Source organism: Erpetoichthys calabaricus, chromosome 13, assembly GCF_900747795.2.
Source record: "Erpetoichthys calabaricus chromosome 13, fErpCal1.3, whole genome shotgun sequence".
Classification (NCBI taxonomy): Eukaryota; Metazoa; Chordata; class Cladistia; order Polypteriformes; family Polypteridae; genus Erpetoichthys; species Erpetoichthys calabaricus.
The window spans coordinates 62238673-62264677 of NC_041406.2; the positions used below are offsets into that span (position 1 = coordinate 62238673).

Sequence of the window (26005 nt, forward strand, 5' to 3'; positions counted from 1 at the left end):
TCGATAAAATGGCGTGCGTGATGACGTAATCCCCCCCCCCCCAAAACGAACTGTCGCATAACTTTTGTTGTATCGCGAAAAAAATCTGCCCTTGAGCCGTTTCCATACATAATTTTGTGTATGTCGCAAATTATCTACCATTTGTTTTCCACGTTACACCCCCTCCACTAAACAAAGAAACAAAGAAATGGAGAGATTATTCAGACAGTTTTTTGAAATTTGCCAGCTTACTGTTATTTCAGTTTCACAAATAATTGGAATTGTACATATTATCCGAAGACGACAGCAGAATGAAGCAGTTGCTTGTCTGATAGCCCTAGAGCTCGAAGAAAGTACCCCAGTGTGACGAAACCCACGGGTATGGGAGAGACGACAGAATAAGACCTTCTGGGAGGAGGTGGTGGAGAGACACTTAACAGAAAATCTCTGGCTGCAACATTTTATAATGACACGGCCGACGTTTGAGATGTTGTGTGGATTCATCAGTCCTGATGTTGCGCCCATCACAGGTTGCCACCGACCACCGGTTCCAACCCAAAAGCGGATTGCCATCGCCCTTTACAAGCTGGCAACCTGCGCCGAGTATAGAGTAGTTGGAGAAACTTTCGGGGTTAGTAAAACTACCGTCCATCGATGTGTATATGCTGTGTGCACCGCTATTAAAGAAAAATTAATGCGGCGTTATATCAGACTTCCGACTGTAGCGGAGGCCAATGAAATTGCATACCGCAATTCCTTGGTGCATCTTGTGCCACAGATTTACGGTGCGCTGGATGGCACGCATGTGCCTATTCTTCCCCCGACGGAAGGCTACCGCGATTACATTAATCGCAAAGGGTGGCCATCTATTGTTCTCCAGGCCCTTGTTGATGACAGGTGCATGATACGAGACATTTGCGTTGACACTCCTGGAAGTGCCGATGATGCAGCTGTGTTTGCAGCATCGGATCTGTACAGGTGAGCCTACCTTTCAACATCCCTTCACAGTGCGATAACAACTGAATTAACCTGCTTCCCTTAAGGTTTTTAATTAAAACTGAAATTTGAATTAATACAAAATAACGACGTTTAATCAAAAAAAAAAACTCTCTTCATCAGACCATGCGAACCGCTCCGCCATTCTCGTTTTGATTGCACGTGATGAAAATGTGACACATTTATTTGCGTTAAAGCCCTTTTTTCCGACAAAAACTGTTTCCAATGTAGTTTTTGCGACATCTGAAGTATTGATATGGAATTTATGCGCTAAAGTTAAACGGAAAAATATTATGTCGACATGTACAACATTTTATCGATAATTAGCATTTCCATCAGCTATATCGGTAAAAAATTTGAAGCGCTAAATATTTTTCCGCAAAAACTCCTTGGATGGAAACCTGGCTAGTGAAACCATTTATAGTAATTGTAATTGTGTTTACACTATCAAAGCGTCACAGTCATCATTAAAGTAAGGATCACTTCACTCTACTTGTTTCTTTCACTGCTTTGCCTCTCTCTAGTATGTTTCTCTTCAGTCCTCATCAATTTTTTTGCTACTTTATTGTCTACTTCTCAGTTTGATGTTACTAACTTCACCTCATTTAAGTTGTTGTGCCATTTCTCTTCACCCATCTACTGGTAAGCATTACTTTTTTAGGATAAATACACAGCATATCACCTCTTTCTGGCTTCATCATTATTTTTCTTAAACTAGCAAAAGTTTTCCCTTTAACATTTAAAACTATCAGCTAAGTCAACCCAATACCATCCTCTTGCGGTTTTACATTAACTGAACAAAGAGGCTTAAATAAGAGCAAAATTTTAGCGCTAGCTTAAGGAGAAATGAGTCGCAAGTGGCATTATTTAAAGGCGTATTTGAAAATATGAAACATTATTAATAGTCAAAAGTTCATTAACTGATCAGGTAATATTAGTTAAACATGCATGGGCAAAGACGTGACCAGCTGTAGCAACAATGTTGAAGCACAGATCAAGTGTTTATTTACACCTTCCTGGCAGAGTGAACTGCCCGAAAGGGCAAATACCAATATTTTAGTACCACGGGAAGTCTTTAAGAGGAAGAGGGATTGTATTTAGGAAAAAGAAAGAAAAAAAAGCCATAACACAGAAAACAGAGGTAATGTGTAAAGGCAGATCTGAAGCTTCTGGCCTAGAAGCACACTTCCTCAAGAGTTGCTCAAAGGAAGACGTATCTGTGAAGGCATAATCGAAAAGGTCTTTGGAAGCTTGAAGACATCCTGCGGTAGGACTGACAGTTTGTTCTCCTGACACGCAGGCTTTACGATTGCCTTTTGTCTATTCGCTTCCTGAAAAAGGACTTAACATTTCACATATGAACTGTGTTAGTGCTTTGTGTTTTGTACTTGTTTCTTGTCTGTTTTATTGCATGTTTTAGAGAAGTGGTGGATCATAAGGATTCAACATTTGTAAATAGTTGAGTATTATTGTACAATATAACGGCTTGGTTTAAACACCACTTTTTTGAGGAGGTTGATATACATGGAATTTACTATTTATTTGGGCCTAGTGTTGGTCTCATGGTCCCATCTCCACAGATTATTTTATCCTGCCATTCTTGGGATCAGTAGAGTCTGATATTCCCTACATTCTTTTTTTTAAACACATAATCAGGGACAATGCTAACTAAATCCAGGGGTGATAGGTTAATGGAAATGTGTGCAACTGGAAAAACAAGAACCAATAAAAAATGAATCAATAAACAAAGTCTAAATTGGCTATTATAAACCTGCTTAATCATATCAGTTGTGAAGGCAAAACAAGCATCTTTGCCTATAACTTTCCTGGCTATGGAGTAATTGAAGTTGCCAAGTAATGGTGAGAAGGATGGTGACTAAGGTTATGGACAGATGTGAGGCACAACATTTTAACTTCAACATATCTCTCCCAATCTCGCTATTTCACTCTCGCTCATAGTTCTCCATAAGCTATTGTACTATTGTCCCAACCATGATCTAATGTTCTGTGAGAAAGCTCACGATGATCTATATTATCATCATTGAATCACCTTAGATTAATATGTATTCAAAGATTTTTTCAAATAATATTCATTTCTCACTATCATGGAAATTTGGTTTCAGGTCTGACTAAAATGTCTTGCCTGCAAACAAATCCTGAACATCAGAAACTCATATCAATTTTAGCTTACAGACACAGCTGGAATAATTTTTGTCATTGTCCCAGACCTTAATTTGTATATGAGAGTTACCTAATTTTTAAAATGTCTTCATTACTTATGAACACTACAATCAGATCTGTCACAAAAACCAAGTCTTAAGCCATGCATTTGGATTTCTGTGGGCAGGCACTAGCCAATATGAGTTTTATACATAAAAATGAATTAACTATGGAAAATGAACCCTAAGAAGCTATTTTATTAGATCATCAATGTCAAAACAATTCAAATACAATTGATGGCAGTGATGCTGACAGACTAATCTGTCAAGCACTAGAATGAAGTTAAGACTAGGACACCAAAACAAAAATGCAACCAGCCAAAAACAAATTACAGGCTTTGGAAAGCTTAGCTTAAAACCATTTCAGTATAATGCTATCTTAATAGAATGCCACAGACTGTATTAATCACACACTCAACACCAGAATAGATTATAATCAAGGCAGACAACAGATTGGCAACTCATTGGCACTATCATGACATAGATCATACTGTCATAGTTATGAGCTCCTCTTAACTCTTTCATCTACAACTTATGGAAATCACCAAAGTGATTTATGTACAAGGGTAACAGACTGGAAAAATCTACCATTTTATCATTAACTCAAATATATGAAATCACTGAGCAGAGTGGACCAAAACGTGAGTGAAAAGGTGAGTTATCACATAGTCTTTATCATAACTAATCTATGATTCTTCACATATATGGTATTTGTAATCAAGATTCTTCCTTAAAATGTTGACGCATGCATTATCCTTATTTTATGCTTATTACTTTGTTTCCTTTAGGTTAATAATGTTAACTGTCTCCTTTTATTTTGTGAATGATGTTGCACTTAGTTAATAAATCCTTAAGCACATCAGCTCTTTTATAATAATAAAAAAAAAAAAAACCTTTCCTGGACATAGCGACAAAATACAGCTTCCACAGGCCAGAGATTTGAACCCAGTCTTCTGTCTTTAAGTGATATGACCATCAAGAAGTTTCTGTACAATTTACGGAGAGCAGCAAAGATCTTTTTTGCTTTCAAGGATGTGTCAGATAGATAATCAACTGAAGTAGAGGCCAGTAGTGTAAGAACAAAGACCAGCAGCCAGAACTCACAGGGCAAGTCACTTAGTGGATTAATTAGAATTGGCACATTAACAAATGAAAGTAAACCACAAAAGACAGTACCTCGTTCAAAAAATGCAAGCAAATCAGGGGGTTAAAATGTTTTTGTACTAAACTGAACAATCAAGGAGCCAATCACAAGGAAACAGTTTAACTGGGGCTCTAAAGTATAACAGAGGGAAACCTGACCTGTTTGGTCTTATGTCATGCAAGTCTCTGTAATGCACAGGCTGCCCCAAAAGGATAGAAAATGCATGCATGTATGTATATAAAAAGCTACTATTGCTGATAAAAATCTAACATTAGGTATTTAGGTTTTAAAGTGCTTTTGTTTACTTATTTTCTTATTTTTGTAGCCTATTAGATAATAACGTCAGGAGTTTTGAGGTAGGATAGTTATACTCACTGATCATCGACTTATTGTTTGTTGATTAGCACATGCAAGTTAGAATTTCACTGTATTCTATAGATGTCACAATGATGACCATATAAACCTGTAAATTAAAATGAGCAGAAAGGAATCATTTCTGGTATCCCATCCATGTTTTGTTTCTCCTGCCTTGAGTTCATGATTATGTTCTGTAAAAAACAGGATCCTTGTTAAATGTAATACTGTTTTTATGATAGTGATGGAGATGGTGACCAAAGGTGTTCATGGAAGGTTTCTGTTGGAGCCTTGTACTCTGATGATATTATATTGATGGCAAAAGGTGAAGTGTAATTAAGTGTAATTGAAGGGTAAGACACTGAAATGGAACGTTAGTTTGGATGTTAAAGGCCTAAATGTAAATGCAGGAAAGACCAAGATGATGGTTGGAAGCAGGTGAGATGGAACAGATGAGTGTATGGCCAAGCAGTGTCTGCAGTAGAGATTTTGGAAAAAAAAACTCAATCCAATGCATGGGTTGTCAGATATGGATGCATAAAAGATGTGGTGGTGTGAAGGTGTTGTTGTTTGTAGGAAATGTGTGAGAAGGTATACAGGGTATAATGCTAATATAGTGGGTGTAAATGTAGATATCACTAATGCAGATGTTTTGGAGAAAGCTCTGCTACTTAGGTGACATGCTGTGTACAGAAGAAGGTGCAGGACCTCCATTGATAACTAATGTGAAATGTTCAGGAAACAAATTCCTGGCCATATTACAACTTCTAAAGGAGTCTGTACTGTAGTGGAAAGTTTATTAAAGCTGTGTGAGGAGTAATCCAATCTGTGGGAGTGAACATGAAGTAAAGTTGGAAAGAACAGGAATGAGAATGATGAGATGAGATGAAAGGAAGAGAAATACTTATTTCAGAGAGAGAGTTGATAGTACAGGTGATAGGTATTGTGCTGAGGAGAACCAGAGTAAATCATTTTGGACATGTGGAGTGAAACGTAGAGCAAGCGGTACCTCAACATGGAGGTGGAGAAGATGAGACCAAAATGGAGACCAAAGAAGACATGGCAGGATGTGGTGTCAGCTCATATGAAAAGAATGGGTCTCACAACAAAAGGTGCCCAGAATCATGAAGTGGGGGGTGGGGAGTTAAGAGGCAACCAGCTAACCTGGGTAAACGTGAAAATGGACTTTAGCCCAGAGTGTGTTTTTGTGGATGTATGTGTATGTGTGTATTCTCATAATTTTCTTAAGCTGGAGACATCTGACAGAATATGCACCAAAATGATGGGAACATGAGCAAATGTGAGGACCTAACCTCAAGTCCCCATGAAACCGACTATTGTACAGTAATGAGAATATGCAGTAGTTCACCCTCCATTAAATTTTACATAGTCGCTAGTATTGGGCTTCAGTGAAAAAAAGTGTGTGTGTGTGTGTGATGGAGAATCTATTAGGAGGCCATTTTAGAGTCTAAATACAGTTCCTGAAAACTTTTTTTATACCTCATGAGTGAAACAATTGAAATATTCAGCTAGAATTGCAGATCTGGCTAATGAAATTTCACGTAATAGATGGCAAAATTACAGCTCAGAAAAGGAAAGCATACCTGTGGCTGGGATAGCATGTCCAGGCTCCAAGAGCACATTTTGCCATCAGTTGAAACTGTTATCAGATTATTTGCATTCTGTGTCCCAACGACATTCACACAGTACACTGGATGCTGTAAAAAGAAAAGATTAGAATGAGACACATTTGGATCAATTATAGCAACAAAACATTGCTATCTTTCTGCTCCAATTTTTAAGCACTGATTCTGTTGCAGTTATGTTTTTTTTCCAGACACCAGACAACCCTGAACATTACAATAAATGTGCCATTAAGTTATATCTTAGTACAAATGCACACCAGAGACAGTCATGACAAGTATCTCGAAGCAAGTCAATTTAAAGTGTCGAGATTGCACAGTAGGTATTGTATTTGAAACTATGATTTCTGTTTACTTAAAAGTGCATACAGAGATGACAGACAAATGCTCAGCAGTCTGAAAGTAACACTGATCATCATTTCATTTTATAAACCTACTTTTTTCTTTATATGATGAAAGGAGCTGCAGTCTATTCTACAAGTGGTAGGAATATGTAGAAAAAAACACCCTGGATGGGATGCCAGAGACACAGACGCAGGGTGCAGCCACACTTACACTGAGCCATGGGACTGTGTTCTGAGCTCTTCACTTGTCATCATCAATTTTGTAACCTTGCCCTGTAACACTTGTTCCGAAACAGTCCCCCAGACTGTTTGCTGGATTATGTTAACCATCCATCCATCCTCTTCCGCTTATCCGAGGTTGGGTCGCGGGGGCAGCAGCTTGAGCAGAGATGCCCAGACTTCCCTCTCTCTGGCCACTTCTTCTAGCTCTTCCGGGAGAATCCCGAGGCATTCCCAGGCCAGCCGGGAAACATAGTTCCTCCACCGTGTCCTGGGTCTTCCCCGGGGCCTCCTCCCGGTTGGACGTGCCTGGAACACCTCACCAGGGAGGCGTCCAGAAGGCATCCTGATCAGATGCCCGAGCCACCTCATCTGACTCCTCTCGATGCGGAGGAGCAGCGGCTCTACTCTGAGCCCCTCCCGGATGACTGAGCTTCTCACCCTATCTTTAAGGGAGAGCCCAGACACCCTGCGGAGGAAACTCATTTCAGCCACTTGTATTCGCGATCTCATTCTTTCGGTCACTACCCATATCTCATGACCATAGGTAAAGGTAGGAACATAGATCGACTGGTAAATCGAGAGCTTTGCCTTACGGCTCAGCTCCTTTTTCACCACGACAGACCGATGCAGAGCCCGCATCACTGCGGACGCCGCACCGATCCGCCTGTCGATCTCCTGCTCCATTCTTCCCTCACTCGTGAACAAGACCCCGAGATACTTGAACTCCTCCACTTGAGGAAGGATCTCGCCCACAACCCTGAGAGGGCACTCCACCCTTTTCCGGCTGAGGACCATGGTCTCGGATTTGGAGGTGCTGATTCCCATCCCAGCCGCTTCACACTCAGCTGTGAATCGATCCAGAGAGAGCTGAAGATCACGGCCTGATGATGGATTATGTTAACTTCTTTTGTAAATCGCTTGGTATTAAAGTGCCTGCTAATCAAATAAGTGTAAATGTACTATTATTTAACTAATATATTAATCACAGAATACATTTATTTTATTTCATCCATCCATCCATCCATCCATTTTCCAACCCGCTGAATCCGAACACAGGGTCACGGGGGTCTGCTGGAGCCAATCCCAGCCAACACAGGGCACAAGGCAGGGAACCAATCCCGGGCAGGGTGCCAACCCACCGCAGGACACACACAAACACACCCACACACCAAGCACACACTAGGGCCAATGTAGAATCACCAATCCACCTAACCTGCATGTCTTTGGACTGTGGGAGGAAACCGGAGCGCCCGGAGGAAACCCACGCAGACACAGGGAGAACATGCAAACTCCACGCAGGGTGGAATGAATCAATATAATGAGTCTGATTTTGAAATGATCAACATTTAAAACACAACTACAACGGAGAAGTGCCAGACACCACAGTACAATTCCCAGCTAGGTTATTGTTTATATGGAGAATATACGTTTTCCCTGTGTCCAAGTGGATTATCTACAGCTCTTAGACTTGCATCCAAATGCCTAGGATCTTCATGTCACTCAAAGAAGATAGGCAAGGGCGTAAGTGTCTCATTCAAAACCACTGTTTCTGAGGGGTTCTAACTCCTGATGACCCAGGATGGCTGAAAGCAGTCTAAAAAGGATGGATGGAATTAAGGGTAGCTGACTCATTGCATGAAATATGATTCAACTTTTTTCTGCCTCTGCAAGTGAGTGAAAACTTATTTCTTTGTATGCTTCTAAAAAGTAAGACAAATGGTTTCACTTTGTGAGGAAAGGGACTTCTGTTGTTTATTAGGAAACCACTTCTTCAGACTTTGACAAATGTATGAGGGCTGCCACACTCGGAGGGTGTTTTTCCATTTAACAGGCACTGAATGAAGCAGACTAATAGTCTGTGTAATAAAAGTCAGCTTTCTTTTTTTAGTAGATACATGTTTAAAGCTTAAATTCTAAATGAAGACTGCCAGCAGCTCCATTCCAAGATGAGTTATCCTGCATTTTTCATATTTTACACTGACTACACAAAACTGTCTAATCTCAGAGATCATTATGCAAAAGAGACAAGAGGATAAGTGAGGTGACCTTTGTAAAGTACATTTCCTTCAACCCTCAATCATAATAGCAAATCAGTCATTTTTCTTCTTCTTTGACTTACTGTATGGGCAGCAGCAGACAGTGGAGTTCGCTGCACTGGTGTCCTTCTGTGGCTGCGGTTGTCCCATAGGACTATCTGTCCTGAGTATGTTCCCCCAACAACGAGATTTGGATGAAATCGAGCAAAGCAAACGGACATTACAGAGGACTGCAAAAGAAACAATTAAAACATGTTAAATAAAAATTAAAACATCGCTACAAAATTAGGGCACACACCAAAGCAAGTAATCACTAGTTATAATTTTGATTAATGAGATTAGAAATGTTATTTTTTTTATTGACATTTGAGTCAGTAGCACATTAACATTATCATAGGCTTGGCATTACAGCATTTAACAATTGATAGTGCGTTCAATCTAAACTGTTCAACATCATAGTTTTTAGTTTTTTGGCATATATACAGTATATCCTTATTAACCTGAATAAGGGTCATGCAGAGCCAAAGTGTAGCCATCCATATATAATTTCCTTTTTCATAGAATTACTTGTTTTTATTGTAATTAAATTAAATTACACTTAAAAGATAACACCATACTATTTTAAAGCTGAAAAATGTACCGGTATTTTTTGAGAGAGAGAGAGACTTGTTTTATAAATTATAACCAAGATAAGGTTTACCCATGCCTCTCAACCATTGCTGCTGGGATTGAATTTAAGGTGTACAAAACATGATGAATGTCTGAAGGTTCAAACTTAGTTCTTACCATAGTTCAGACCTTCACTGGGATTATACCATAGTTTTCAGGCTTGCGGTCCCATATATAAGTGATCTAATCAGTTGGGCTAAACAAAAATGTATGTAGGCCGAGCACCAAGCATGGAATGTCATCTTTACAGCAATATAGCAGGTTTACATGCCGCTAGACCTCACTGCTAACACCATCATAACTGAGGCTTGGCAAATGTCATTCTAGACACAGTTAATAGACTCACAAAACGATGGTTACGATTGTTCCTACACTGTTATCCTGAGCAGGACTATTGCTTATCATCTGCCAAATAACTGTTCCATTTATGTGATTTCTTATACCAAATAAGGAGGACAACCAGTCCATCTTGATTTCATCCAGAGACCTTCAGGAGTGTACTATCACATGTTGATTTATTAAATTAACAACAGCACAAGTAAAAAGATAAAACACAACATTATTCAGTACAAGGTAAACCTAGAAGGTATTTTGTCTTGGGAGTGTCAGACAGGGACCCCATCTCACCTATGATATCCCCAATTCTAACTGCTATCCGTTCACATATTAGTCAGGTGTCTGACTGCCATATCTTCCACTTACACCAATTATAGACTGTTCAAACCAGGGCTGAATGGTTGTCTTTTATTGTTAACTTAACTCAGAGACAATAAACAGAATTAAAGCAGAGAAGCGGGTACAACATTTTTTCACTTCTTATAGGTCTTAAGAAAAATGTCTTGAATTCCTAAAATGTGCTTAAAGCTGAAGCAAAGAGATCACATGTGATGTACCATGTACTCTAAACACAACCAGGATGGATAGCTGCACTTCTTGTTGAAGGCTACCAAGTGTCCAGGTGAAAGGTCTTCTTGTGTTACACTGTGAGCTGCTCAGAATGTCCGGTAGGGCTGCTGGCCGCAGTGGCTGGGGCAAAACCCAGACCATCGACAGGACTTGGTATTTATGTCATTTTCACACTTTCCTGTGGCATTTTTAGGTGAAACGTTTTAATCAATCAAAAAACAGTTTACTGATCCATATTATTTCTGCTTCTATAAACATATTCCTTTAATATTTGTTGCAAGGCTTGCAATGATTATGCTATGTTTCTGCTTCAGTTTTGGTTTCTTAGTCCCATGACTTAAGTGAGAAGATTCAGGTTCAAAACATGATTGAGTTCCTAGTAAGGTTTCGTTGACCATCACTTCTCAATGTTCATGCACATATTTCTTTCATTAGGAAGAGACTAGATATGGAACTACAGTAGTAATTTTGTAAAGAAAGATGTTAAGTACAATAGGAAGTTGCTTTAAAGGGATGAATAAGCATTTAACATTGTGCTTCTACAGTATTTCAATGGCTCAAATTTACCAAGAAAAAGACTTTAAAAAGTAATGTACTGTACCTGACCTTTCTTTATATCCTTTAACCTTTCTTAACACCACAAAACCGCTCACAGACAGGTACTTGTAAGCAAAATCAAACAAGTATTTAATACAAAAATGGTGTAATGTATAAACTATGCAGTCAAAACAAAATACTGTATATTGTTATTTTTATTACTGTATATTTAGTGGATGCCTTCTTTACTGACAGTATTCATTACAATTGTCTACATCCATGTTTGTAACAATTGCTTCATAGAAATGTTAAAAGATTTACTTTACGTTCACACAGTTAGCTGGAGGTGGGAACTGAAAGTGCAGTCTTGTGGTTTAAAAGCCAGTGCCATACCTATTAAACTTGAATGCAACTGTATATTGAACAATAAACACAATCATATAATGGAATTCATTGCAGTGATTGCCATGACCAAGGTGGGAAAGATGGTCAGAAGTTTAATTTGTTTAAATTTGGAATTGAGAGATGAATATAAAAGAGCTTTTGATTTGATATAGTCAAAAACATATTAAGGTCAAGACCAAAATAAACACTAATAATAATAATAATTCATTACATTTATATAGCGCTTTTCTTAGTACTCAAAGCGCTATCCACACAGGGAGGAACCGGGAAGCGAACCCACAATCGTCCACAGTCTCCTTACTGCAAAGCAGCAGCACTACCACTGCGCCACCTGTGAGGACATCCAACCATCAATAGTAAAGCTTTAAACAATTCTCAATATCAAATGACAATGAATGCTGAAAGGCTATTTCAGTGTCAGGACCCACTGACATGGTCATTAATAAATAATGGATAAATAATTCAATCACTAGGAAAAGCAGAACGAAAATCATGAAGATGATATACTCCGGCGCTGCCACGAGTGGGTGCCTGCAACAGCAGCTCTGTGTTTGTTTGACTTTATTAATGTTTGCTATTGTTTACTATCTTTTTTATGGATGACACAGATATCCAAAAATGTGAGCAAAGACTCACACTCACTTACACAAGACAGCAACTGATAGGCCTGTGTCCTTTGTCTACAGCATTGAATCTAATTGCTGGGCAGCCAACAGAGCTACAGTATAAACGTTGAAAATGGGAAAAGCAGGTGCCTGACTTTGCAACAAGAGAAGAAGATACAGATCTTATCTGCCTTCAGTTATCATGAGAAATGTAAGATCACTGGTGAATGAAATGGATGAGCTCTCAACATTGATCAGAAGCCAAAGGGAATACAAACTCTACAGTCTCATGTGCTCCACTGAGACGTCATGTCACACACATGCGTCTGGAAGGCAGTTTACGGGCTCATAAAGATGCATGATGTCACTTCTGGTTCCAACCCTTAAGATCCCACCTCTCCATAACATCACTTCCTGCAAGTCCACTATATATACTGCCATCATTTTCCCTTGTGTCAGTTCCGATTTCAACTGTCTGTAAAGACGTCATTTCTTTTGCTTGTGCAACAATATATGGAGGACTCCCCCAAACCTTTGACAGTGTTTTTGTCTTTATTTTACAGTGGCTTAGAGCTGAAACCCCAGACTCCACAGTTGCATTGGATGGATTTAAAATCATGTGGGTAGACTGTTGCAGAAGGGAAAACGGCTAGAACAAAGGAAGCAGACCTACCATTTTTGTGAGTGAAAAATGGTATAACCTCCAACACATTACAACTAAGGCATAGGTAAGCGACCGAAATGTTGAGCTGCTCGCGATGGGCTTACAACCTTATTATATGGCCAGAGAGCTTTCACATGTAATTGTGCTAGAAGTCTACATCCTCCCTCAGCAGACGTGACAATCACAACAGACGCAGTATAGTCTGTGATAAGCAAGTTATCTTCTGGCCATCCCAGTGCTTTCATCATAATTTCTGGGAACTTTTAACTATGTTTCACTTTCATCCACCCTCACCAATTTTTACCAGTTTGTGGACTGCACAACAAGAGAAAACAAGACAGTGGACTTGTTATATGCCATTGTTAAAAAGGGATGTGTAGCTTTGCCACCTTTAGGCCGATCGGACTATAACTTTGTAAGGCCCATACCTACATATAAACCCATTGTCCAGAGTTTGCCAGTCACCACTAGGACCGTGCAGGTATGGACAAGTGAGGCTGAGGAGGCTGTGAAGGATGCCTTTGAAAACATAGACTGGGATATGCTTTGTGAGTCACAATATCAGAACATTAAGGAACTGAGCCACTATACCACAGACTGCATCAAGTTTCATGTGGATAACACAGTCCCCACAAAGACAGTGTACCGTTTATCCCAACAACAAGCCATGACTCACAAAAGAACTGAAAGCCCTACTGAATATGAAGAAGAGAGCCTTCAGGTGCAGTCAGAAGTGAAGAAGCAGCTCCATGAGGGGAAATCCCACAACAAACACAAAATTGAGTGCAAGTTACATCTAAACAACGTGAAGAAAGTGTGGAATGAGTTGAGGACTACCACTGGCTACAGGCAGGCTTTTTAACAAGCAGAGGTAGGTAATAGGAACAGAGCTAATGAACTGAACCAGTTCTTCAACAGGTTTGACTCATTCTTATCAGTCCAACCCTCCCTCAGCACTGCTAGCCTCTGTGTGCAAGCCGAGGAGGCTCCAGAATCCCAACTGCTATCTGCACCTTCCAGAACCTTTCCCTACAATGACATCACACTTGTGGTCTCCAGCACCCCAGAATCCCAACTGCTATCTGCACCTTCCAGAACCTTTCCCTACAATGACATCACACTTGTGGTCTCCAGCACCCCTCTGCTCCCTGGATTGTGTGTCTGTTGATCAAGTGAGAACACAGCTGGAATAACTCTGCATAAACAAGGCTCCAGGGCCAGACGAGTTGTCGACAGGGTGCTGAAAACATGTCCCAACCAGCTCATCAGGGTTCATCAGCACTTGTTCTCCCTTTCTCTGAATTTTCTGAAGGTTCCCCAGCTGTGGAAAACATGCTGTGTGGCCCAGTGCCAAAGAAAGGACATTCCAGGGATCCCAAGGACTTCAAACCAGTTGTTCTTACTTCATACATCATCAAGACCTTGTGAGTCTTGTCCTAAAACAGCTATGATCCCTTGTTTCAGAACATGTGGATCCTCTGCAGTTTGCCTATCAGACATACAATGCATCCGGAAAGTATTCACAGCGCATCGCTTTTTCCATATTTTGTTATGTTACAGCCTTATTCCAAAATGGATTAAATTCATTTTTTTCCTCAGAATTCTACACACAACACCCCATAATGACAATGTGAAAAAAGTTTACTTGAGGTTTTTGCAAATTTATTAAAAATAAAAAAACTGAGAAATCACATGTACATAAGTATTCACAGCCTTTGCTCAATACTTTGTCAATGCACCTTTGGCAGCAACTACAGCCTCAAGTCTTTTTGAATATGATGCCACAAGCTTGGCACACCTATCCTTGGCCAGTTTCACCCATTCCTCTTTGCAGCACCTCTCAAGTTCCATCAGGTTGGATGGGCAGCGTCGGTGCTCAGCCATTTTAAGATCTCTCCAGAGATGTTCAATCGGATTCAAGTCTGGGCTCTGGCTGGGCCACTCAAGGACATTCACAGAGTTGTCCTGAAGCCACTCCTTTGATATCTTGGCTGTGTGCTTAGGGTCGTTGTCCTGCTGAAAGATGAACCGTCGCCCCAGTCTGAGGTCAAGAGTGTTCTGGAGCAGGTTTTCATCCAGGATGTCTCTGTACATTGCTGCAGTCATCGTTCCCTTTATCCTGACTAGTCTCCCAGTCCCTGCCACTGAAAAACATCCCCACAGCATGATGCTGTCACCACCATGCTTCACTGTAGGGATGGTATTGGCCTGGTGATGAGCGGTGCCTGGTTTCCTCCAAATGTGACGCCTGGCATTCACACCAAAGAGTTCAATCTTTGTCTCATCAGACCAGACAATTTTCTGTCTCATGGTCTGAGAGTCCTTCAGGTGCCTTTTGGCAAACTCCAGGCGGGCTGCCATGTGCCTTTTACTAAGGAGTGGCTTGCGTCTGGCCACTCTACCATACAGGCCTGATTGGTGGATTGCTGCAGAGATGGTTTTCCTTCTGCAAGGTTCTCCTCTCTCCACAGAGGACCTCTGGAGCTCTGACAGAGTGACCATCGGGTTCTTGGTCACCTCCCTGACTAAGGCCCTTCTCCCCTGACCGCTCAGTTTAGAAGGCCAGCCAGCTCTAGGAAGAGTCCTGGTGGTTTCGAACTTCTTCCACTTACGGATGATGGAGGCCACTGTGCTCATTGGGACCTTCAAAGCAGCAGAAATTTTTCTGTAACCTTCCCCAGATTTGTGCCTCGAGACAATCCTATCTCGGAGGTCTACAGACAATTCCTTTGACTTCATGCTTGGTTTGTGCTCTGACATGAACTGTCAACTGTGGGACCTTATATAGACAGGTGTGTGCCTTTCCAAATCATGTCCAATCAACTGAATTTACCACAGGTGGACTCCAATTAAGCTGCAGAAACATCTCAAGGATGATCAGGGGAAGCAGGATGCACCTGAGCTCAATTTTGAGCTTTATGGCAAAGGCTGTGAATACTTATGTACATATGCTTTCTCAATTTTTTCATTTTTAATAAATTTGCAAAAATCTCAAGTAAACTTTTTTCACGTTGTCATTATGGGGTGTTGTGTGTAGAATTCTGAGGAAAAAAAATGAATTTAATCCATTTTGGAGTAAGGCTATAACATAACAAAATGTGGAAAAAGTGATGCGCTGTGAATACTTTCCGGATGCACTGTATCTAGATGTGGAAGGTGCTGTCATCTACATGCTCCACAGAGTCTACTCCCAGCTGGTACCACAGTCAGGATAATATTCTTTGGTTTTTCCAGTGTTTTTAACACTATTCTGCCTCATCAACTGGGGAAAAAGCTCAAGACTTTGAATCTTGATGCTCCCAAATCTCCTGGACTATATGACAAGCAGTTTATGAAACTGAGGGACTGCTTGTTAGAAATGGTGGTGCAGAATACTGAAGCACCAATCCCCTCATCCCCTTTTTAGCCACAGGCTCATTCCACTACGATGTGCTAAGAAGCACCTCTGTTGGTCTTTCCTGCCCACTGCCCTGCCCACTTCCACTTTTCTGCACAAGCAATTTAATGCTTTAACCTGATGTTTATTTATTTATTGATTGACTGATTGAATGTACAATTATCAGTTCTGTGAGTCTGTATTCCTGTTTTTTATGTTTCTGCTGTTAGCATTTGAATTTCCCCATGGGATTGATAAAGTTGATCTAATCTAATCTAATGAAAACCTTAAAAAACAAGCAAAAAGACTTTAAATTATCAACATGTAACATGCACACACACTTGGTAAATTCTCATATAAAATTACCATACTTAGTTTTGTCATTTCTACATTGACACCAAAAAGTTGAAACTGGGACATAACAGCTTGCTTAATTAAGATAGGACTAGAAATTAAAACAGAAGTTGGCAGGAATAAAAGATATGGTCATATGAAGTTGCTAGGACTGAGTATGAAAGCCATTGTTATAAATAATATGTAAAATACAGTAAAAATGGCAAATCAAGAAAAGAAATAGCACAAGTACATGGAAATATGATAAGATTAAGCAACTATCCATCCAGCCATCCATCTTCTACACCCACTTATCCATAAGGATGCAGAACAGCTTGAGCCTGTCCCAGCAAGTTTAGGGCACAAGGCAGAAACAATCCCTGAACAGGATGCCAGCCCATCACAGATCAACACAGTCACACACATATCAGGGGTCAATTTACCATCACCAGTCCATCTAATTTGCATGTCTTTGGAACATGGGAGGACATTGGAACACCCGGAGGAAACAGACGTGGACAACATGCAAACTCCATGCAGGGAGCACCCAGGACTTTAACCCTACTCTCCTTGTATAAAAGCAGATATAAGAAAAGCAAAATAATTAATTACAAAATGCTAAAAGTAGTCTTGTGGCACGAAAACGAAGATTCACAATTGTGTCAAAAAACTGAATGGAAAGAAACGCTGGTTATGTTTTTAATGTTAAATGGAAGCAGGAACAACTTTCCCAAAAACAAGGAAAAAGATACAACTTAACAGATTTAATTTTAACCAGGGTTAGTCCTCTACGGTGAGTAACCAATGTATGCATGATGTTCACTAGAAACTGTTCAACTGTACAGTATATATTAGCCAAAGTTTGTGAAAAAAATGTATGTGTCGGGGGTTTGGTGTTTGGAATTAAATGAACAGTAAAATAAACTGTGATTGTACCAAAGCTGGGACATATATTTTAAATATTTAATAACTGATATTACTATGCTCTGTTTATCATTTGGACTGTTTGTGCTACTGCTGATGAAATGCTTTTGTTTCTTTTCTTTTAAAGGTTTAGTGGGATATTTTTGTGTTCAAGAGTTACACACCCTCCTTTATTGAGGCAAACTCGGTACTCAACTGATCAAGAAATAAATACAGTTAATCTAATGATTCTATTAATCTGCTGTTTTGCCAGCTATGGCTGCTCAGCCGGACATCCCAGACATTCTTTTCTGGCTTGGTCTCAAATATTTATACTTCTTATATTTATGATTGATGCTTAAATGAAAATAAATATAAAAATTTAACATAACTGTCTATTCTAACATAAAAGGCACATGAACACTTGATGTAATGCCCCTAACATGAGCCTGCCACAATTAATTATTAGAAAAAAAAAGCAAAAAAGTAAAGTATGTGGCAAGGAATCATATCACTGTCTTGAGCCTGAACTGCAGCAAAACCTTTTGAAAAAAACAAAATTTAATTTAGCAAAAAGGATCTATGAACACAGATACACACACACACACGCACACACACACACACATACATATATATATATATATATATATATATATATAAATGAAAAAAGGAACTCGTTTAGCCTTTCTACAACTAAAAACTCGTCACAGGGCCAAAAACAAAATGGAAACCTCAGACATTTTGTGGTTTAAGGTTTTCTGAAAATAAACTAAGCGCAGAGTTTAAAAATAAAGTCTCAAGTTGGTGATCAAAAAAGTCATCGAACAAAGTTTATTTATACAAAATATAAAAGAGAATCTGGTTTAACTTTTAATATACTGAGTGATAAATGTCTAGGAGAGTATTGACAGCCAAACACATGTGGAAAAATGTTTGATGGTTAAAGTGAAAAATAATATATAATTAATGTTTTAATGTACAGTATAAACATTATACAACACAACATCTTGTGTTATATATGTGCAAAAATGACATGGGAGGTTATTTGCTGAAGAGAAACAATGAAATCATTTCATTTTAAAAGCATCAGACAGACAGACAGACAGACAGACAGACAGACAGACAGACAGAGATATTCTTATACCTGCTTCATCCATTTCTTGGTTGCAGGGTCTGCAGCCTCTCTCAGAAGCACTGGGCACAAGGCAGGAAACAGCCTAAGCCATGACACAGGTCCATCACAGGGCTCACTCACATGCACACTGAAGCCAGTTAATAATAATAACACATTTTATTTATTTGTAGGCACCTTTCTAAACACTCAAGGACACCGAACAATACATAAAACACACATTATAAACAAAACTAAAATACAAAATTTAAAATCAGATCAGAGCAATCTGTCTGTCTAACTAGCACAACTTTGGGGATGTGGGAGTGAAAACAGACTGCCAAGAGGAAAACCTCCACAGACACCAAAAGAATGTGCAAACATCACACATACAACAATGTATGGGATTTGAACCCAGGATGCTCTTGCATATCTATCTAACCCCTGCATATGCTCTTACAAATCTCCATATGAAAAGTGTTTCTCTGTATATTATTTCTGTTAATTTCACTTTACAGTATTAGTAGTAGTATTAGTATTGTCAAGTGTACAGAATACAGTTAAATTCTTACTTGCTTGTCCAATCAACATGGTGTCACTATATAGCACCATGACTAACAGTTGAAGTACATAAGCAGAATTTAATCATGAAGAAGAATATCTCTTACTTATTGTTCCAAGCACTAGGATGATTTTCCAAGTGGTATAATGTATCTTCCATGTAATTAGACTTCTGATTACATACAGTAGCTTGTATACTTAAAAGATAATGCAGCAAGAGGGCTTAACTTGTATGCTTCTGTGACAGGTTTTGGCTGCTCAAGAACCAAAAACTGCAGGAAAGGGATGGAATGATGGAAACTATTACACTATGTAACACAATTTTTGTTCCTGGCTTCCAAGAGTTATATTTCAACTGCTTATGTCTAAAGCCTATGGAAAAACGACTACATTCAGCACAAACTTTAATTTTACGACCACAGCCCAGAAAATTCCGTATTTATAGTGACAAAACAAGGGAATTTTTATCTTTTCGTTCATGCGGTCTGATAAAGAACAACACTTGCATGGTAAATAGACAAAGACAGTCAAAACCACTCAAAAAGGTTCAGAAATGAGTAGGTTTTCTAGATTTGCGACTGTACTGCAAATCGCTTTCTCGAAGAAGCCCCCAAATGTAGTCCCCCATCATGTTTTCGTTATACTGTTCTTGGTAACGACGTTCAAAGTCCAGTATATCCTAATGAAAGCGCTTGCCTTGCTCCTCTGAGTAAGCTCCCATGTTCTCCTTGAATTTGTCAAGATGAGCGTCAAGGATATGGACTTTGAGAGACATTCTGCATCCCATTTTGGCGTAATTCTTTATGAGAGTCCGAACCAACTGCACATAGTTTTCAGCCTTGTGATTACCCAGGAAGCCGTGAACCACTGCAACGAAACTGTTCCAAGCTGTTTTCTCCATCCTGTTCAGCAGCTTGGCGAATTAGTCACATTCTATGATCTTCTTGATCTGCGGTCCGACGAAGATACCAGCCTTGACCTTTGCCTCGGACAGCTTTGGAAAGAGATCTTGGAGGTACTTGAAAGCTGCTGACTCCATGTCAAGAGCCGTGACAAATTGCTTGATGAGGCCTAACTTGATGTGCAGTGGTGGCATCAGCACCTTCTGAGGTTCTATCAGCGGCTCCCACTTGACGTTGCTCTTCCCCACAGAGAACTCGGTCCGCTGTGGCCAGTCCTTTCTGTGATAGTGCGCCTTAGTGTCACGGCTGTCCCAGAGGCAAAGGAAACAAGGAAATTTCGTGAAACCGCCTTGAAGGCCCATCAGGAATGACACCATTTTGAAGTCTCCGATGACCTCCCATCCATAGTCGTCATACTTCAAGGCACTCAGCAACATCTTGACACTGGTGTAGTCCTCTTTGAGATGCACAGTGTGAGCCAAGGGGGGGGCGGGTAGTTGTTTCCGTTGTGAAGCAGAACGACTTTGAGGCTCCGGGATGAACTGTCTATGAATAGGCGCCATTCACTCGGGTTACAGGTGATACCTATAGCCTCAAATAGACCGGACACATTGTTGCAGAAGCACAGCCTATCTTGCCGACTGAAGAAGTTGGAAAATGTTTGGTGACGCTTTCTCTGATTTGTGACTTGCACGCTTTCATCCAACAAGTTCCACTGCTTGAGCTTGGATGTCAGAAGCTCAGCATTGGACTTGGTAAGACCAAGGTCTCTGATCAGATCGTTGACGTCTTTCTGGTTAGGGAAGTATGGCCTTCTCTCCTCAGCCGCATCTGTGAAACCGCAATCTAGATCTGCAATATCTTCCTCGCTGTCTGACTTGCTGCTGTCTCCTGAAGATGGCTGATCCCTCTTCGGAGGAGTGGGAACGGGCAGCTCGGGGCAGTGTGGTACTGGGGCAATGGAAGAAGGAATGTCTGGATAAACGATTTGAGGTGCATTCTTACCAGTGCGACGTTTGGTAGGATCCACCATGCAGAAGTAGCAGTTGCTTGAGTGGTTGAGCGGTTGCCGCCAAATTCGCGGGATAGCAAACTTCATGGCTCTCTTTTCTCCCCTGTACCAACCTTCAAGAGTTTTCTTGCAATATTCGCATGTGAAATGAGGTGCCCAGGGCTTGTCTTGATCCCCGACAGGCATGCCGAAGTATGCCTTGTAGGCCTTGCACATCTTATGACATGTTTTCATGGAATACTTTCTCGCTCTTGTCTTTATAAATTGTCCACAGACGTAGCAAAATGCATCTGCTGGGTGCAAGCAACCTCTTGATGCCATCTAAATCAAATCAAAAAAATAACATAAACCGATATGTTGGTTCGAGTCACCTGTGCTTTTATACTTGTATGACTACTATTGGACAGTCCAAGAACGTTCTAGAAAGTTCTAAAAGTTTCTTGAAAGTTCTAGATAATTCTGGAAAATTCTAGAAACTTCTGGACAATTCTAACAGTTCAAGAATATTCTAGAAGACTACTCAGTATTGAATGCGAATTGAGAATTTTCTCGAAAACAGACAAATTTCAAAATATCATTGTCCTGATCACAAAAGCAAAGTTTTTGTGGAACAACAGCTGTTTTCTATTTTTTTTTTAGGCATAACGGGTTAGGAAAACACACTTTGTACCCAGGAACAAAATAAAAATAAAAATTTGTTACATAGTGTTATTATTTGAAAATGGTATCACACTTCATGCCTTGCATTTATAAGTGTCACCATTTCATTTAAACAGAGTGTAATAGGGAGTGGGGGCCATGGAGTCACAGCTCCAGACACCTGCAATTAAATTGTGGCACCTTCTTGCAGTTTTTATATGTTTTCTTTGTGTCTATGTGGGTTTTCACTGGGTGCTTCAGTTTTCCTCCTCATACCTAACACGTGTCATTTAGGTTGAATTTTGAGTCAAATCAGTCTTAAATGAATGAGTGTGACAGGATGAGCAGTGGTGTGCCATTCAGGGTTAGTTCTTTGCTTGATGCTGCTGAAAAATCAGTTTTAAAATTAATAAATCAATGAATTAATGCACTGGGAGCCAGAGGGATGGTCACACTGATCCAGAAAAAACAGCAGTAAAATTCAAACATACATAAAAATAAAGGCTTTCTTTAATGAGCTGGAGCGTAATGGATGAATAATCATATAGAGAAACAAAAAGCACAAAAAGTGCCTAATTAAACACAGTTAGTGCCTAACATATCAAGTAGGGTGGTTTGCTCTCTTGCCAACTCCAAAGATAACAACTAAGACCCTTTTTACTTCCAGTTCCTTGCCATACTTCTGGCTCACTGCCTCAATTCTAGCTTGCTTGTTGCTCAAGCAAACCCCTGCATGTAGACTCACTAAACAGTAGCAGAGAGCAATTTCAGATATCATGGGCTTCCATTACAAATCCCAGTGGCAGCAGAGACTGCAATGACCTCTGAGCTCATGAACTCAAAGTGATGAGTGCAATCTTCCTGTTTCCCCCATTAAACTGCCAGCAGGTCACCAGAACTGATGAGCAAAACATGTTTCTGTTTGCAAGGAAATTTGTGAAATAAATTGTGTTCCACTTTCAGCAAAATGTGTGCCATTCACACAAGAAGAACACTGTTTAGTTCCTGTCTGAAAGTGTTTTCATACAGTAATTCCACATGCGTCTGTCGGTCACTTTAGCTGACTGGTCTGTGTTGTCATGTTCATTGGATGATATGATTTGCATGTCAGAAAATCTGGTAACTCATTACAACAAAGACTTTAATGCATCTATACTATACTATAATGCATCTATTAGTGACTCATAAGGGCTCATTTATACTTCACGCTCAGAATGCGTACGCGCCCGCATCATGGCCGCCACGCATTCTGAGCGTTCATTTGATGCGTCCTCTGAGCAGTTCCCCAGAAATTAACGCGACGCGTGCACAAGTTGCAGTACCAGCAAAAAGTCAGGGGGCGCAGTGTGCTAAAAGTTGGAATGTGACGTCAGAGTCTCTGTTTACTATCTACATGTGACAGAAAGCCGCTTTAAGGATCCTATGAGATCGGTGTGCGTGCTTCAATATTAGATAAATGGTTCGATGTGGTGAAGCAAAATGCAGACATACATATGTATTCATGGTGCTTTTATATTCAAGCGTCGCATATTCCCGATCGTAATGACACGATACATTTTAAAATTTTCACATACAGTCTTCTGTGCTATCTTTTTTTTCTAGGGCTTCCTCTGCTCCTGACAGCAGCGAATCGCCAGCAATAGATCGCCACACTGAGCACATTAAATATATGATATTCCAACTCTCTGCACATTTAGAATCCTTAGATTTATACTTGATATCACTTTCATGATGAAAAGCATTAAAGTATGTATATTACATTTTACAGATAAATCAGGTAATTTCGTTTAAATAATGAATACTGTTAATAATTACACACATAGGATAACACAGTGGCGGAGCGTTAGCGCTGCTGTCTTGCAGGGAGTCACATCGCTGATATTCCCTGCCTGGAGTTTACACGTTTTCCTGCTGGGTTTCCTCAGTGTGCTCCAGTTTCCTTCCAAAGATATGCAGATTTGGGGATTTGGTGCCGCTAAAATGACGCTAGTGTATGTGTGTGCTTGTATTCACCTTGCGATGAGCCGAGGCATCGTCCAGGGATTGTTTCTCACTCGTGCCCAATGCTTGCTGGAATGGACACATCCCTGGATTTAATCAATAAACATCCTTTTCAGAGATATTGCGGTAAGGTGTCATCGGAATTTAATGGGTGTTCTAGGCAATTCACAACACAGAGAAGCCGAACATGTTCTCACAGTGATAATATCTCGCACTGCCACCTGGCGGATTCCTCCAGATATACGTAAAGTACGTGCGGAAGTATAAACACTTCAGCACTTGCGTAGCAGAAGCGTCCGCTGCAGCATGCGTCGCGTCGCGTGAAGTATAACTCCGGCCTTACAGTGTAACACATTTTAAATTTGACATTTTTTGCTTTGTAGTACTATGCTCAGGCGAAGCATTGGTTAAGAATTTGTTACATAGCAGTAACTGACAAATAGATTGACTTACATAGGCCATTGTCTAAAGCATTACTAAAAGAAGTACTTAAAACTGATGTCTATTTATATGCACTGCTACTACCTCGTACATAAAATCCTGTAAAATGCCATTTTTGTGCAATGCAGTAGAGTCTTCAGTCACTACACCCCTCTGGATCCAGATGGCGAACAGAAGATCTTCACTCTGTTCTGTTATTCCGAAATGATAAAACCAAAAACAAACAAAAAAAAAACATCCAAAAGCTAACAAAAGATAATGAAGGAACATATTTAGTCTTAGCCAACAGAGAAGAAATACCTACTGTAATTCATAAACACTAAACAACAATAATTAATTAAATACAAAAATTCTACCAAGCCAAGAAATGAAAAATAAAACTCAAAAATGAAACAAAAAACATTTAAATCATTTAAAAATGTAATAACAAGGAAGATATTAAAGATCTAACAAGGTGTTGGATTATTGATCAGGCAGTTAAGTAGGCAGACCAGATAGCAAGGGACCTGGTGGTTAGGTGCAGGAAGGTCCCTGGGGTCAACTCAGGAGTTGCAGGAGTAACTACAGTATATATAGCATTTGTTGTTTCAAATTAAGTTTAAAATAAATTCACAACTTAGAAATTATTCTGACTGGTTATTGGAATACTACACAAGTAAAAATATAATTTATACCAGGTAAGACTCTAAAGAACTCCAAGAAATGTTAAATCTAAAAACAAAAGCAAAGGTCAAAGCCAGAAGAATTCTCAATAAAATACTGTATGTCTAACAAGCAACAAGTATGTCAAAACTAATTTCAATGTCTATAAAAAGATGAGAAGTACAAAACCAGAACACAGTTTCCAAGGGATGAACAGTAAAGCAAAGGGGGGCAACAAGCACAGTAAGCAAATGCCAGTTAATGCCACAGAAAAGAGTTGTAAACACCAAGGGGTTCTTTTATACGCCTCTTAGGCTCAAACAACCCCAGCACCTGAAAGCCTAAATTGTGCTTGAGAGCTCTATAGTTCTGACCTTAATTGAAATTTAACAGGGAAAAAACATATAGCTCAAGAAATATTATATATATATATATAAATATATAAAAGATGAAGCTAGGGCAAGACTCAGACACAATCCTGACAAGAGTATTTAATATAAGGACATGTCAGTTATGCAAGCAAAGGGAGTGTTTCATGGGCTCTAGTAGTGAGAAACAATGAAGAAGAGTTTTTGTGATGCAGTTTCTAACCTTATGTCCATTTTTGCCCTTGAAGTTGGGAGTTTTTAACACAGGAAGAAGGCCGATGTTACTACTGCCTTCGCTATATAAAACCTACCCTTTCCAGTCTCGACATCATATGAAGATGTATAACAGATACTACCACCTCCAATACAAAAGACAAAATGAATGCACCAGAGTGTATAAATTGTCAGTAAAAGAAGAAGAAGTCAGTGTTCGTTCTTGGACCAGCTTCAGGCTAGGATGGAATTTCCAGCCAGAAAAGCTTCTTCCTACCTTTGCTAAGGTGATATTCCCTTCAATCTTCCAGTGAGACCTTGGACATTAAGCATGGATTCCTATGTGACTCCAACTCTTTTTTTTGAGTATTTTGTGGTCATTTTACAATATGTATATAATTTAAATATTTATATATTTGTTATTTTTTCATTTAAACTTATATATTTTATCTTGTAGTAAATAAAATTTTGCTACAATGGGCTACTTCTTCTTAAGAATTTTGAAAACGATTAAAAAACATACAGTACACTTTCTCGTCAATTTTATGTCAGTTTTTATGTTTGGCAGCATTTCAGACAGAAGTAACTGGCAATGTTGATCATTGAGTCATTGCGCTAACCTGTCTGATTCAAGGGTTTCCAAGGATACAGACATCCAGGGAGACAGAACAAACTTTTTTTTCAAAATTTTGATAAGGATACTCCAAAATACCAAGGAATGTGAAAAAACAGGATTAACGTTTTCATCTTCCATTCATGATTTCTAGTCTTCAACCTAGG

The 26005-nt window shown here is 39.6% G+C and overlaps 1 protein-coding gene across 5 annotated transcripts in view; it reads right to left on the minus strand.

Moving 5' to 3' along the window:
- Nucleotides 1-26005, minus strand: part of LOC114663371 (cytoplasmic dynein 1 intermediate chain 1) — a 468822-nt gene that overhangs the window by 126551 nt on the left and 316266 nt on the right. For all 5 annotated transcript variants that reach the window (XM_051935825.1, XM_051935823.1, XM_028817057.2 and 2 more), the window contains 2 exons: nt 9021-9167; nt 6297-6410 (listed from right to left, as the gene is read on the minus strand). In XM_051935825.1, the coding sequence (XP_051791785.1) occupies nt 6297-6410; nt 9021-9167 (261 nt within the window). The remainder of the gene's footprint in view (nt 1-6296; nt 6411-9020; nt 9168-26005) is intronic.